The sequence below is a fragment of the Coregonus clupeaformis genome, chromosome 24 (genome assembly GCF_020615455.1).
Source record: "Coregonus clupeaformis isolate EN_2021a chromosome 24, ASM2061545v1, whole genome shotgun sequence".
Taxonomy (NCBI): domain Eukaryota; kingdom Metazoa; phylum Chordata; class Actinopteri; order Salmoniformes; family Salmonidae; genus Coregonus; species Coregonus clupeaformis.
Genome location: NC_059215.1, coordinates 9,735,697 through 9,750,333, shown reverse-complemented (window position 1 = coordinate 9,750,333; position 14,637 = coordinate 9,735,697). Strand labels below are relative to the sequence as shown.

At 44.5% G+C, this 14,637-nt stretch overlaps 1 protein-coding gene across 9 annotated transcripts in view; it reads left to right on the top strand.

The window, feature by feature from the left end:
* LOC121538506 (rap1 GTPase-activating protein 1) overlaps positions 1-14,637 on the top strand; it is a 150,410-nt gene that overhangs the window by 42,980 nt on the left and 92,793 nt on the right. For 4 of the 9 annotated variants that reach the window (XM_041846603.2, XM_041846604.2, XM_041846600.2 and 1 more), the window contains exon 1: positions 14,163-14,295. The exons of 1 other annotated variant lie outside the window; for it this stretch is intronic. In XM_041846603.2, the coding sequence (XP_041702537.1) occupies positions 14,252-14,295 (44 nt within the window). In that variant the 5' untranslated portion in view covers positions 14,163-14,251. Of the gene's footprint in view, positions 1-14,161; positions 14,296-14,637 lie in introns of those variants that run through there. 4 more of the 9 variants (XM_041846613.2, XM_041846601.2, XM_041846611.2 and 1 more) reach the window with 3 other exon arrangements.

The following is a 14,637-nucleotide window of genomic DNA, read 5'->3' as shown; positions in this document are numbered from 1 at the left end:
TCACCCGACCTCAACCCAATTGAGATGGTTTGGGATGAGTTGGACGCAGAGTGAAGGAAAAGAAGCCAACAAGTGCTCAGCATATGTGGGAACTCCTTCAAGACTGTTGGAAAAGCATTCCTCATGAAGCTGGTTGAGAGAATGCCAAGATTGTGCAAAGCTGTCATCAAAGCAAAGGGTGGCTACTTTGAAAAATCTCAAATATAAAATATATTTTTTGGTTACTACATGATCCCATATGTGTTATTTCATAGTTTTGATGTCTTCACTCTACAATGTATAAAATAGTAAAAAAATAAAAATAAAACTTGAATGAGTAGGTGTGTCCAAACTTTTGATTGGTACTGTATATATATTGTGCCGTACCGCAGGTTAGCTACTAGGGGGAGACTCGTCGACGCCTGGTGACAGAGGGAGTTTACATCACGCGGTGATGGCTCCCTCTGCTGGACGTGCCAGGCTCGACGGGCTCTCCGGCCAGCACTAATCGAGGCTGATTGTGGGTGGTGAGTAATCAAGGGGCTGATTGCTCACCAGCTGGACGAGTCCCATAAAGCACCCAGAAGGGCAGCACACAGGAGTGGGGACTGGGGAAGAGAGGTTACTCCCGTATAGTCGTGCTCAGTACCAGAGATAACGGAGGGAGCTTGATTTTGTTCCCCACAGGATACAGCAAGACCCCGGAGCCCAGAAGACGGTATCCCGGAGGAAGTCTCCTGAAGGAGACCTATTATTTTCTCTTAGTTTTTTATTTAAATAAACACACTTGAAACCGAGCTAATACGATTCTGTTCGTGTCTGATCTGTGTAAATGTCTTGACCAAACCCCCTGGTCTGCCACAAGTGGTGGAGAATGCAGACATTCTGATAACGTGGTCAGATCAGGGTTGATCTTTACGCAGCATCAGTTGATAGCTCAGTTCGTCAGGCCCAACAAGCACAACAGGCGGTTCAGGAATGAACGCTGGAGGAACAGCGGCTACAAAATGTCTGTCTCGTTGAGAAAAGCAGGAAGCTACAAGGAGGAGCGCCTACTGAATCGCATCCAAACCAGTTTTTTATCAAGCTAACGAAGGACAATGACATCGAAACATACCTCTGCACGTTTGAATGGACAGCGCTACGCGAAGGCTGGCCAAGGTCGAAGTAGTCTGCTGGCCCCGTTCCTGTCAGGGAACGGCCAAAAGGCGTATTGGGACCACAGATAACACTGCTACTCCTACTGCTCTTTCCTCGTCTAACCATGTGTTCTCGCATACCCAGAGAGCATCTGGTCAGCGCGGCGGTAGCACAGGAATCCTCATCTCTCCCAAGTGGACATTCTCTCTTTATCCCCTGACCCATCTGTCTATCTCCTCATTTGAATTCCATGCTGTCACAGTCACTAGCCCATTCAAGCTTAACATCCTTGTCATTTATCGCCCTCCAGGTTCACTTGGAGAGTTAATCAATGAGCTTGACGCCTTGATAAGTTCCTTTCCTGAGGGTGGCTCACCCCTCACAGTTCTGGGTGACTTTAACCTCCCTACGTCTGCCTTTGACTCATTTATCTCTGCCTCCTTCTTTCCACTCCTTTCCTCTTTTGACCTCACCCTCTCACCGTCCCCCCCTACTCACAAGGCAGGCAATACGCTTGACCTCATCTTTACTAGATGCTGTTCTTCTACTAATCTCACTGCAACTCCCCTCCAAGTCTCCGACCACTACTTTGTATCCTTTTCTCTCTCGCTCTCCTCCAACACTACTCACTCTGCCCCTACTCAGATGGTGTGCCGTCGCAACCTTCGCTCTCTCTCTCCCGCTACTCTCTCCTCTTCCATCCTATCATCTCTTCCCTCTGCTAAATCCTTCTCCCTCCGATCTCCTGATTCTGCCTCCTCAACCCTCCTCTCCTCCCTTTCTGCATCTTTTGACTCTCTATGTCCCCTATCCTCCCGGCCGGCTCGGTCCTCCCCTCCTGCTCCGTGGCTTCACGACTCATTGCGAGCTCACAGAAGAGGGCTCCGGGCAGCCGAGCGGAAATGGAGGAAAACTAGACTCCCTGCGGACCTGTCATCTTTTCACTCCCACCTCTCTACATTCTCTTCCTCTGTTTCTGCTGCTAAAGCCACTTTCTACCACTCTAAATTTCAAGCCTCTGCCTCTAACCCTAGGAAGCTCTTTGCCACCTTCTCCTCCCTGCTGAATCCTCCTCCTCCCCCTCCCTCCTCCCTCTCTGTGGATGACGTCGCCAACCATTTTGAAAAGAAGGTTGACGACATCCGATCCTCATTTATCAAGTCAAATGACACCGCTAGTCCTGCTCACAATGCCCTACCCTATGCTTTGACTTCTTTCTCCCCTCTCTCTCCAGATGAAATCTTGCGACTTGTGACGGCCGGCCGCCCAACAACCTGCCCGCTTGACCCTATCCCCTTCTCTCTTCTCCAGACCATTTCCGGAGACCTTCTCCCTTACCTCACCTCGCTCATCAACTTATGCTTGACCGCTGGCCATGTCCCTTCCGTCTTCAAGAGAGCGAGAGTTGCACCCCTCCTCAAAAAACCTACACTCGATCCCTCTGATGTCAACAACTACAGACCAGTATCCCTTCTTTCTTTTCTCTCCAAAACTCTTGAGCGTGAAGTCTCTAGCCAACTCTCCTGCTATCTCTCTCAGAATGACCTTCTTGATCCAAACCAGTCAGGTTTCAAGACTGGTCATTCAACTGAGACTGCTCTTCTCTGTGTCACGGAGGCTCTCCGCACTGCTAAAGCTAACTCTCTCTCCTCTGCTCTTATCCTTCTAGACCTATCTGCTGCCTTTGATACTGTGAACCATCAGATCCTCCTCTCCACCCTCTCCGAGTTGGGCATCTCCGGCGCTGCTCACTCTTGGATTGCGTCCTACCTGACAGGTCGCTCCTACCAGGTGGCGTGGCGAGAATTTGTCTCCGCACCACATGCTCTCACCACTGGTGTCCCCCAGGGCCACTAGTGTCCCCCAGGGCTCAGTTCTAGGCCCTCTCCTATTCTCTCTATACACCAAGTCACTTGGCTCTGTCATATCCTCACATGGTCTCTCCTATCATTGCTACGCAGACGACACACAATTAATTTTATCTTCTGATAACCAGGTGGTCGAATTGCATCTCTGCATGTCTGGCAGACATATCAGTGTGGATGTCGGATCACCACCTCAAGCTGAACCTTGGTAAGACGGAGCTGCTCTTCCTCCCGGGGAAGGACTGCCCGCTCCATGACCTCACCATCACGGTTGACAACTCCATTGTGTCCTCCTCCCAGAGTGCAAAGAACCTTGGCGTGACCCTGGACAACATCCTGTCGTTCTCCGCTAACATCAAAGCGGTGACCCGATCCTGCAGGTTCATGCTCTACAACATTCGCAGAGTACGACCCTACCTTACACAGAAAGCAGCACAGGTCCTAATCCAGGCACTTGTCATCTCCCGTCTGGATTACTGCAACTCGCTGTTGGCTGGGCTCCCTGCCTGTGCCATTAAACCCCTACAACTTATCCAGAACGCCGCAGCCCATCTGGTGTTCGACCTTCCCAAGTTCTCTCATGTCACCCCGCTCCTCCACACACTCCACTGGCTTCCAGTTGAGGCTCGCATCTACTACAAGACCATGGTGCTTGCCTACGGAGCTGTGAGGGGAACGGCACCTCCTTACCTTCAGGCTCTGATCAGACCCTACACCCAAACGAGGGCACTACGTTCATCCACCTCTGGCCTGCTAGCTCCCCTACCTCTATGGAAGCACAGTTCCCACTCAGCCCAGTCAAAGCTATTCGCTGCTCTGGCACCCCAATGGTGGAACAAGCTCCCCCACGACGCCAGGACAGCGGAGTCACTGACCACCTTCCAGAGACACTTGAAACCCTTCCTCTTTAAGGAATACCAGGAATAGTATAAAGTAATCCTTAAAAAAATCCCCCATAAAAAAAATAGTGGTTGTCCCACTGGTTAAGTTGAATGCACCAATTTGTAAGTCGCTCTGGATAAGAGCATCTGCTAAATGATGTAAATGTAAAATGTAAATATAAAAATGACTGTAAGTCGCTTTGGATAAAAGTGTCTGCTAAATGGCATTAATGACAAACAGGTGGCTAACTACGACAGTCTCAAGCGGGAGACACTCTGCCGCAACGGGTACAGCCTGGCCCGTCGGGCCCAACTGGTCCACGACTGGAGGTTTGTGGCCGACGCCTCCCCCCGAGCCCAGATGAGCGACCTACTGTGCATCACCAGGGCATGGCTCTTAACCGACATCCACCCTCTCCATCATAGAAAAAGTGGTCATGGTTCGCTTCTTATGGGCGCTACCCCACGATATTAAGAGGGCAGCAAGTCTATGCGTGCCCCAGACCTTGGAGGACCTCCTGGGAGCAGTGGAGACACATCAGAACACAGAGGCCCTGCTGAAGGGGAGCCGGGCCGAGTCAGGGACCCGTCCAAGGGGATGGAAGGACACCCCCACCGCCGTATATCCCGAACCAACAGTCAGCGGGGCCAAAGGGTCGCAGACAAGCGGAGAGACGGCCGGGGGAGAGCCGACCCGCCGCCGAAGACCCCAGGTAGATGGAGACCAAAGGAGAGGAGTCGATGCCATCAGCGAGCCCCGGAGGCGAGGTGGGCCACGCAGTGAACTACATCACCTCCTTTTGGGCACACCACAAAACCACCGGCACTCATGGTCCCTCCACTGGGTTTTCCCCTTTTGAACTCCTCTATGGGAGGAGACCACGTAGCCTACTGGATCTCGCCAAGGAGGTGTGGGAAGCCCAGCCGACCCCCTTACGCAGCGTGGTGGAACACGTAGACACGATGAGGGAGCGGATGACAGCCATATGGCCAGTGGTAAGGGAACATATGGAGAACGTCTACAATCGGTCTACAATCGGGGAACCCAGCCTCGAGAATTCCAGGTGGGAGACAAGGTGCTGGTCTTAATCCCCATGGCAGAAAGTAAGTTCCTGGCAACGAGGTGATAGAGAAGCTGGGACCTGTCAATTACCGCGTACGGCAGCCGGGGAGACGGAAACCCCAACAGATTTACCACGTGAACCTATTGAAGAGGTGGCACGAGTGGACAGCCTTGGCCGTGTTATGGTCGGGACCCAGGACACCAACGGTACCAGTGGTGGTCCCAAGCAATGAGGACCTCGACCCGGCCAAGAAGCAAACGCTCCGGGAGCTCGTCGATCGGAACACGGCTGTGTTCTCCGAAAGGCCAGGCCGCACGACCCTCATTGAACACCACGTCCGCACCCAGCCCGGGGAAACGGTACGAAAGAAGCTATACCGGATCCCCGAGGCCCGAAGGAAGGCAGTGAAGCAGGAAGTGGAGGCTATTCTGAGGATGGGGGTCATTGAAGAGTCCCACAGTGCATGGTGCAGCCCCATCGTGTTGGTGCCCAAACCGAACGGTAGCCTGTGCTTCTGTAATGACTTCCGGGGTGTGAACGACATCAGCTTGTTCGACGCCTACCCCATGCAGAGAGTGGACGAGCTCATCGACCAATTGGGAAAGGCCCGGTACATCAGCACCCTCGACCTGACCAAAGGATATTGGCAGGTACCGTTGGCAGCCTCCTCCCGGGAGAAGACAGCGTTTACGACACCGGACGGCTTAAACCCCCTGGTCTGCCACAATATGTTGTCTAAAACTTGAATGTTGCTTGTAGATAATGATCCCAGTTGTGTTTTTGACTCTATTCCTATGGTAGCAGTGATCCTGTCGTATCGCGTAAGTGCTGGCAATTATTGCTGATAAACAAAGGAGTCCGCTCATACTGAACTTGGATCATAAGGTTTATTCATATCACAAGCTTCAGCATAAGTGACAGATGTCATGACATCCGGAGAGCGACGGCCCGGATTGCAATGGTCGCTCTGCCCTTTCATTGTCTAGCCCCTACTTATAAACAATACAAAAAGATGGGTGCTCCCTCTTCTGGCCAATCACCAGTCTCCCCTGGGGCGTCACCCTCCAAACGGCTACATTTGACCTAATATAAACAACATTCCATTTCTTCAAGAAAAACATTTAACAAAGGCATAATCCCAATACACGACATTTCCCCCCTTCGAGACTAAACAGTCTCGAAAACAAACAGAATAGGATTATGACAAGTGACAATTTATCTTATTGAGTATCTTTAACATTAAACCAAAAACATTCTTCTCTAGAGTGTAAATACCTTTCTATGAAATATGAAGAACTGTTTATGAAGTGTGAATACATTACTATGAAATATGAACAAATCTTTATGGAGTGTAAGAGCGAAAAACTGTCCGGCAGCCATCTTTCAAGACAGTAAAATTCTCTCACGGTCCCTCTGCCCCAGGCAACCACCTCGGTACTCCAGATAAACTCAAACCATGTAAATGCATTTGAAACTATGATGCAATTAAATACACATGTAAGCCCCTGCAAACAAAATGCTATCCACAAAATATCCACTCTAAGGCTGGTCAACCCATTGGACCCTATAGTGGACCTCTCCCTGCCTAGACTCCCTGTCCCTAAGCATCAACGAAATAAACAAAAACATCTAAGATCCCCACATGTATTCAATAACATCAAATATCATTCTACAAAAATTTATACGTAAGAGTATGACACAAATTATGTATTACACATGCAAATAGTCCACTACACTTCATCTCCCCGTAGTCTCGACTTCCAATGGATTGTTGATGATGGAATCGGAATCTCTCCACACCTTTCTTGTTTCATCTCCTCCAGTCATTGTCCTTTCATATTGTCCTTGTTTGAGTATTTCAATCTCCACATGTTCCCCCAAATGCTTCTGGAAGAAAAGAAAAAGACCAAACAGTATCTTTTGCAAAACAACACTTTCAAATTAAACATCAATATCAACTAAGAATATAAAAATGATATATAAATGATGCATGAATCACATTACATGATAGAATAATGAACTAGGATAATTATTCATTCATACACTTCCCCCCTTTGATTCATAAAATCATACTAAAATCACCCTAATATTGAAAAAAAAAATTGAAAAATGATCAAAACATCAAAAATGATATTTATCCATTCAGTTCCACTTGTCCATCTTCATCCAGATCAGGAACAGTCAACACCGGCATCTGAGTGTTGTCTCCAGGCATCACTCTCCAACCTATCTCAATATCATAGCTTTCTCAAAGGTCAGTAACAAATTACAAACATCACACACAGTGCTATCAAAGCTGCAACTAAAATCTGAACCATCACTGCCCCTACTGGGCCTACCTGATCTTGCAACCAAGTCTTCGCTGACTTCCGTTTCTTCAGATATACCAAATGCATCCCTTATATTCTTCAATGCATATATAACCCTAGTGATAATATCTGAACTATCTGGACTCAAAGTATAACTAACATTATCAATAGGATCTTCCCAAATGTTACACCATACCATGGAAAAAGTCCCCCCTTCTCCCTTAACTTTATCCTTCAATGATAGGCTTGAAGACTATGACATGTCTCCATGTCTCTTTTCATCCAATTTCAAACCTAGCTTCAGATTGATCTGTGTTCGGTGCTACCCCTCTTTTAATGGTAGAAACCTCATATGGAAGCTTCAACGTTGACATGTAACAACATCCTGTCTATCCATAGGGTAAGAATATATATGCTTTATCACCACAAACCCACCAAATATCTCTAAAATTCCCAATAGTTACATTGACAGGCAAAAGCTAATCTTTTAACCATCAAAGTCCTGCTGTTCCTACTACCTGGAACATAAAAAGTTACATTTATATTTCTCATTACTACCCTTAAGGCCATGCTTACCCAAAGTTATCATATAACATCACAATCTGATATTCCCATAAACATACCCTTTACATCATATGTTTTATTAGAACAAACACAACTTTTAGCCCTCACTGCTTTCACCTCAAATGCTTCAGGGCTCGCTGTTACCTGATTTTTCTTCCCATCTAACAAATGCACACAAGTTAATTCACTTAACCCAATAACACCTAACCCTAGGCTTAAACAAATGTTTTGACAACGACATTATTTTATCGGTTACTGATTGTTGCTGATACCACAGTCATGACAAAGCATAAGATTGACACATACTTGATAGAGGTCGAGCGACCATCTCTAAAATGTTTGGCTGGAATTCTCAACAGACATGGACCCTCAAGATTCCTCACTGATATTACAGAATGAGTTAACTGCTGGAACCAAAGATTCCTACCTGCTATCTTTAATTTTTCACAACAGAAGAATCAAACCCATCCATTTAGTTTCTCTCTTCCCTAACGAGCGGTACTGATCAGATACCTCTCCTTGTCTGTTCATTAAAATCAAAGACCTCATCCTGTCCTCCATGATAGTATCCTTCACTATTTCAGATGAATCTATATTGACAGCACTCTCTATCCGTATCATAAACCCCTGAGTCTCTCTTGCTGCCTCCTTTAATTTCAGAAAAGTTGTTGTCGGTGTCGTACTTCCTACATTTGCTATTGCCATCGTATCATTAATCCCTTTCCACAGTTACCATTAAAGTAGTTGACTTAGTTGATGTATTAACCTTAATTATTTCTAGTGGCAAAGCTACCGATATCCTATGTGTATTATTCACTGTTGGAGTGACTACTGTAACATATTCTTCCTGAACTCCTTTGGTGACTGTGGAAACTTCAACAGACTTCAAATCTTCCATCATAAGCGTTACTTTACGAATTACATAGCCCTTTAACCAATAATTCTTAACCGGAACAAATTGTAATGCTTGCACTAGATAAGTACACATATATTCTCCCTGATCTTTCTCTGTAACATTATGCAAAATGAATGAACAATCACTCATAACCTCTTCCACTTCATATTGTTGTACAAACTATACCTCCTTTGACTAGGGACACCAGCTTCTACATCTGGTCCTGATAACAATACTTCTTCTCCATAATTATCTCTCCATGTGGGAGGAACGACCCCATCCTAACCCTAATAAGTATTCTTCCTCTAAAATTGGTGCTGAAGCCATTGGCTCCCTTATAATCAAATGCGATATATTTATGGCTTTAATAACTATCAATGTTGAAAGAGTTAAATTGCTTCTCACTGTTGTTATAATAGACTGAAGTGTTAATGTCCTTAGTTACTTCATCCATTTTCCCCAAAGCTTTGAACTCTTTGCTTGTACTTCCATCTATCACCACTAGTGTCAAATGACGTAAATGTAACTTACATTCACTCTCTCTTCCTACTCTAAACCCTAACTTTCAAACTTTTGATTATAAAAATACACCTATAATTACCTTGATCTCCCTACTCTAAAGTGTCCTTCACCACTGTTCTCTCTCTCTTATTACTAACTTTGAAACTTAGCTTACTGTCTTAGAGTTCCTTCAACCTAGTTCTCCTAACTTTTTAATCTAATCTTTTCTCCTAACCTTTAAACCCCTTTTCCACTGATTTATTCACAAAATCCCTTTACCACCAAATTTTTAGAATATGTGATCGGGAAAGTCCCCACCTGCTTCTGACTTCTTTACACACAGACTTGGCAAACGACTAAACACCTTTTAGCCTAGCCTGAAATCTCTTGGTGTAAGAATGTAACCCAGAATAACAGTCACCCCTTTTAACTTTATTTTTCAGACAGATTGTCTAATAGGCAGTCTAATAGATTATCATCCTTCCTATGATATTATCTTTTGAAGCAAATATGATTCCCAAAAACCCTACTTTTTTAAATATTCTACCAGACATCCGTCTAGTGTACATCTTATTGTACAATTCAATTTAAACAATGCATCTCTTCCCAACACTACAATAGGTACTAATATTAGTATGTCTATTTTGATTTCTCTTTGATTTTTATAGCATAGCTCAATTGGTTCCCTAAGAGTAATTAACTGTTTTACTACCTCAAATCCCTATCCTAATTAGTTAATTTTACATAGTGAGATGTTTAACCTCTTTAGGCTCAACACAGATAAAAGCTTTTCCACTATTCACTATTCACTATCACTTCTCATAGTCCTCTGGTTTTACTTCAATTGTTAGATATTTTCTCTTCTTCTCTAATCGGTGCTATCAGCTGACACCCCCCTTTCGGATCTTCTAGGCACCTCTAGAATCCTTAGGGTTCACCTGGAGAACAGGTGATCTTGACTGGCCCCTGTATCTTCCTTAAAAATGTTCTCTGTTGTTTCCTCCTGACGCATTGCACTCACAGGTAAAGTGACCAACCTGTCCACAATTATAACATTCTTCTGAAAGTTGCTGGAAGTGTAGCTGAAATCTTCCTCCTCCTTCTAAGTCTTCTCGTCCTCTTCCTCTCCAATTCTGTGTCTGTCCAGAAACTGGCTGTGGATATGGAACACCTGGTACCCCCCTTGGTGGCTGGTACAATTGCATTTGATATTGTTCAGTTGAAGCTGTAACAGTGATTGTTGATTTGGTTCACTCTGATTCTACATAACCAAAGCTTCTCTTCTCCACCAGCTGTATGATTGAGTTTTCTGAGAGTTTCTTGATCCTGTTCTTTCTTGCTGTTGACATATCAGGATTCTTCAAAAGCTTATATTCTAAGTTCTGTCCTCGAAATATCATCTTCCATCATCTTCTTACTATTGGCCTCACTCTTCTCTTCCAGACATCTCATTTTCTTCCTTCTGGAGTTTTGAATTCATCTTTCTGGTCGTTTCTGCTTGTCCTCTATCTATTATTCATCTTCATCTCTGATGCAACAATCACCCTGCTGGATGATCACTGGAAGCTGAGGATAAACATCCCTAAGCTCTACTTCCTTCTCGTAAGGTGGGTGTCCTTTTGCTGAATCCGTATGTGAGAAAGGTGTACTAACTTCTGCCATTAGTTTTCCTGTCGCCTTTTCTTCCTTTAGCATTTTCTCTATACCTTTATCTTATCGCTGGAATCTTTTATCCGTTTTTGTTTGAGAATGAAGGGCAACTTTTGTTTCATTTGCCGGATAACCTAGCAATACTTTAGTTAAAGGGTTACTATTTTGTACTATATCAATCGGTGTAATGACTTTTTATAGCCTTGATGTCGTTTTTCCCCATTGTAACAACCCTTTTATATTCCTTTATCGTGAATTATTTTATTTTAGACTATATAGCCTATGGCTTCCCCCCTTTAATTATTAATATAACCCAAACAACCCCAAAAAAAAAAAAAATCAATCAACCAAAATTTGACTATGAAATAATTCAATTAAAATTTCTATTCAAAAACCATTTCTAATTAAAATAAAAAAATCAATTAAAAAATCAATTAAAAATTAAAACAAATTTTTTATTTCTACATCCTATGTCACCAATTTATCAATTAGTGGTGGCTATCTTACCACAACCCATCAAATGCAAGTAAATGTAAGTTAGTCAACTTCAAAGCAATCCCCATAAACAAAGCCTGTAACCCTAGACCAGTCTCAAACCCTTGACTCGATCCTCTGCCGCGTCACGTGACGCTACGTCACGCACACGTTAGCCCCTCCTCTCTCTCTCCTTTGTTCCTCTCATATGACAAAAGAACAGAGACACAGGAAAAGATTTTAGTAGTTAATGCAATACTGAGTTACTTCAACCATATTCAATATTCCTTCGTTCACATTCGCTTTAAGATTTAATTCAGGACTAAATAGATCGCTCAAAAACATTTTTATTTTATTTTAATCCGTCATTTAATTTAATTCATTATGTCAACATATACCTAATTTATAAATTCACTACATCCCAACAAATAGTTTCATTTTCAAACAGCAGCCGCTCTAAAACTATAAGATTCGTGTTAAAATCTCTCCTCTTTGTTCCCTCGTCTGTGTTTCTCTGTCTCTTCCTGCGACACAGCCCCACAGAAATATGACACTTTTCCCACAATCCCGTGTTGTAGTTTTAGTAAACAACGTTTTGTAGTTTTAGTACCGGAACCCAACGTCTCATAATCTCGTGCCATAAACTACAACTCCCACGTTTTGTAGTGTAGTGTCATAAAATTAAACGCATGCGCAAATGCATCCAATGATACGATTCCCAGACAATAGAACGATAGCATTACGCTACAGCTTCACTATTTTATACCTTATAATCGAACAATTACACATAACAGAGCTCACATTTGCGTAGAACTCTGAGTTCCACACACACAGACATATTTTAAGAGGCTTTAATCCATCGCAATGGGACCTCTAAGGACACGTTAGCATGTAGCACGCAACACAAGTAGCATTTAGCATTAGCCGCTATGTACCATGTAGCATGAAACACAATCCAGCATTTAGCATTAGCATTAGCCTTAGCCTTTAGCTAACTGCGGCCTACCACGCCCTAAGTAACCTTGCATTGTGCCTAAATCATTGTCCATTTATCCCCTGCTAACTTTATGCTGCCGTAAGTTATGGATATTATATATGAGCGGTTACCCCATGCAAATACCCCGTCGACTATAAGATGAGAATAACTTACAATATAACCGTCCACCTTATAGTTCCTAGAACCAACCTGACACCACACTAGCGCGTTGCAAGGATTTATAGCCCACTCCTAAGGAGTCGCCTCGTTTCGAGGTCTTTAACAGATTCACAATGCCCTTATTGCATACGTATTCCTGACTTTATTCTGCCAATATCTGCTTTGCTGTACAATTTTAGAATAATTATTACCAGACTCCTAGTCGACCGCAATAACGCCACACGAGGCACACTTTGGTCTAATGGTACATCCCTCCCGTGTACACAAGCAGTCAGTATCCAACCTAACAACCTCACAAAGCTTGTGAGGAAAAAACTCACCCTTTTCTGGCCATGGCTTCAGAGCGAGTTAACTTGGCGGCTGAATGAAACAGAGGAGAGACGCAGACCAGCCCCACGTTGGGCGCCATTTGTCGTATCGCGTAAGTGCTGGCAATTATTGCTGATAAACAAAGGAGTCCGCTCATACTGACCTTGGATCATAAGGTTTATTCATATCACAAGCTTCAGCATAAGTGACAGATGTCATGACATCCGGAGAGCGACGGCCCGGATTGCAATGGTCGCTCTGCCCTTTCATTGTCTAGCCCCTACTTATAAACAATGCAAAAAGATGGGTGCTCCCTCTTCTGGCCAATCACCAGTCTCCCCTGGGGCGTCACCCTCCAAACGGCTACATTTGACCTAACATAAACAACATTCCATTTCTTCAAGAAAAACATTTAACAAAGGCATAATCCCAATACACGACAATCCTGCTTTACCAGTAACAGCCAGTGACTCAAGTGGAGCTGTCTGCCAGAGGAGTTGACTATTCTGTCCAAAGATGTACTCCTGTTAATCAATGAAGTCAATCTCTATAGTGATACAGAGACACAGTGCTACAAGCTTTAACACACCCTAGTATCAGATCTAAACATCTCTCCTGTAGCACTAGGGTTGCACTACATGCTAAGGGGAGTTACTGTATGTGCTAGTGAGTAAGTAGTAAGTGGTAAGAGAGAGAGTGGTACTTCTTCCTTCCTGTTTTTGACTCATTTCTTGTAACTGGGAGCTCTCGTTTTCACAGTTGATATCCTGGAGCTGGTGGTGTCTCTTTGTGATTACAATGTTTGAGAGGAGTAATGATCTGTTTCGCCTGATCAGTAAAGCCTTCGGCACTGTGTTGTTTGACCAGCTGCCGCAGAGATAGAGACAGAGATAGACAGAGAGAGATAGAGAGAGAAACAGAGAGGAGTGAAAAACAAGTTCCCAACAGATTATGAAGATAAAGAGCTGCGTCATGTTTCTCACCACGTTGAACTTGTTGTTTTCTGTCATCTATGACATTACCTCCAATGGCACTCATTTTCTGTCCTCATCTACATTGTATAAATAGTGCTCTCATTAATTGCACCCATCAGCAAACTATTGAATTCATCCTTATCTGTTGATTAATCTATTGGAGATAAGGAGATAGACATTTGGCACCTTTCCTCCTGTCCCATCTGGTCTCAATGACTAGGGTAAGGGGGTGACTGATATGGTCAGCAGCCCCCTCCTCTCCCCCTCCCCTCCTCCCCCTGTTTGTTGAGGAGGCGTGAGAGGGGAAGAGGGAGGGAGGGAGGGAGGAAGGAAGAAGGGATGGGGAGTGGAGCAGAACAGACAGCCACACACACTCCCTCTCATACACACACAGAGTTGGCGTGAGGGAGTCAGTGACAGAAGTAGAGGCTCCATTCAGTGCTGAGTTGACACACTCACTGTTGGTCCACTTCCCACTCCTTTAGCCGGCATGCCGCAGAGAAAGAGGAGTTTCACCTTTGGAGCGTATGGAGGGTAAGAGGGAATAGCATTCTCATTTACAGAGCTGTTCAACCTTCCTCTGCACAGCACCTTTTACTGTGTGTGTGTGTGTGTGTGTGCTTGTACGCGTACACAGGCTTGTGCGTGTGATTGTATGTGTGCCTGCCTGCTTGTGACCAAGGGATGTGGATTCTGTTTGAATAGATTATTAGACTTTCCGCTGTGTTTGCTATAAACCATTCCCTGCTTCCCTGTACATGACAATGTAGTTGACCCTGGTTGTGCTGCATTATTTAACATCAGCTATGACAGACTCAACACCAGCTAAACACTGATTTCCTGACTGACTGACAGTCACAGGAGGCTTGGCAGGGT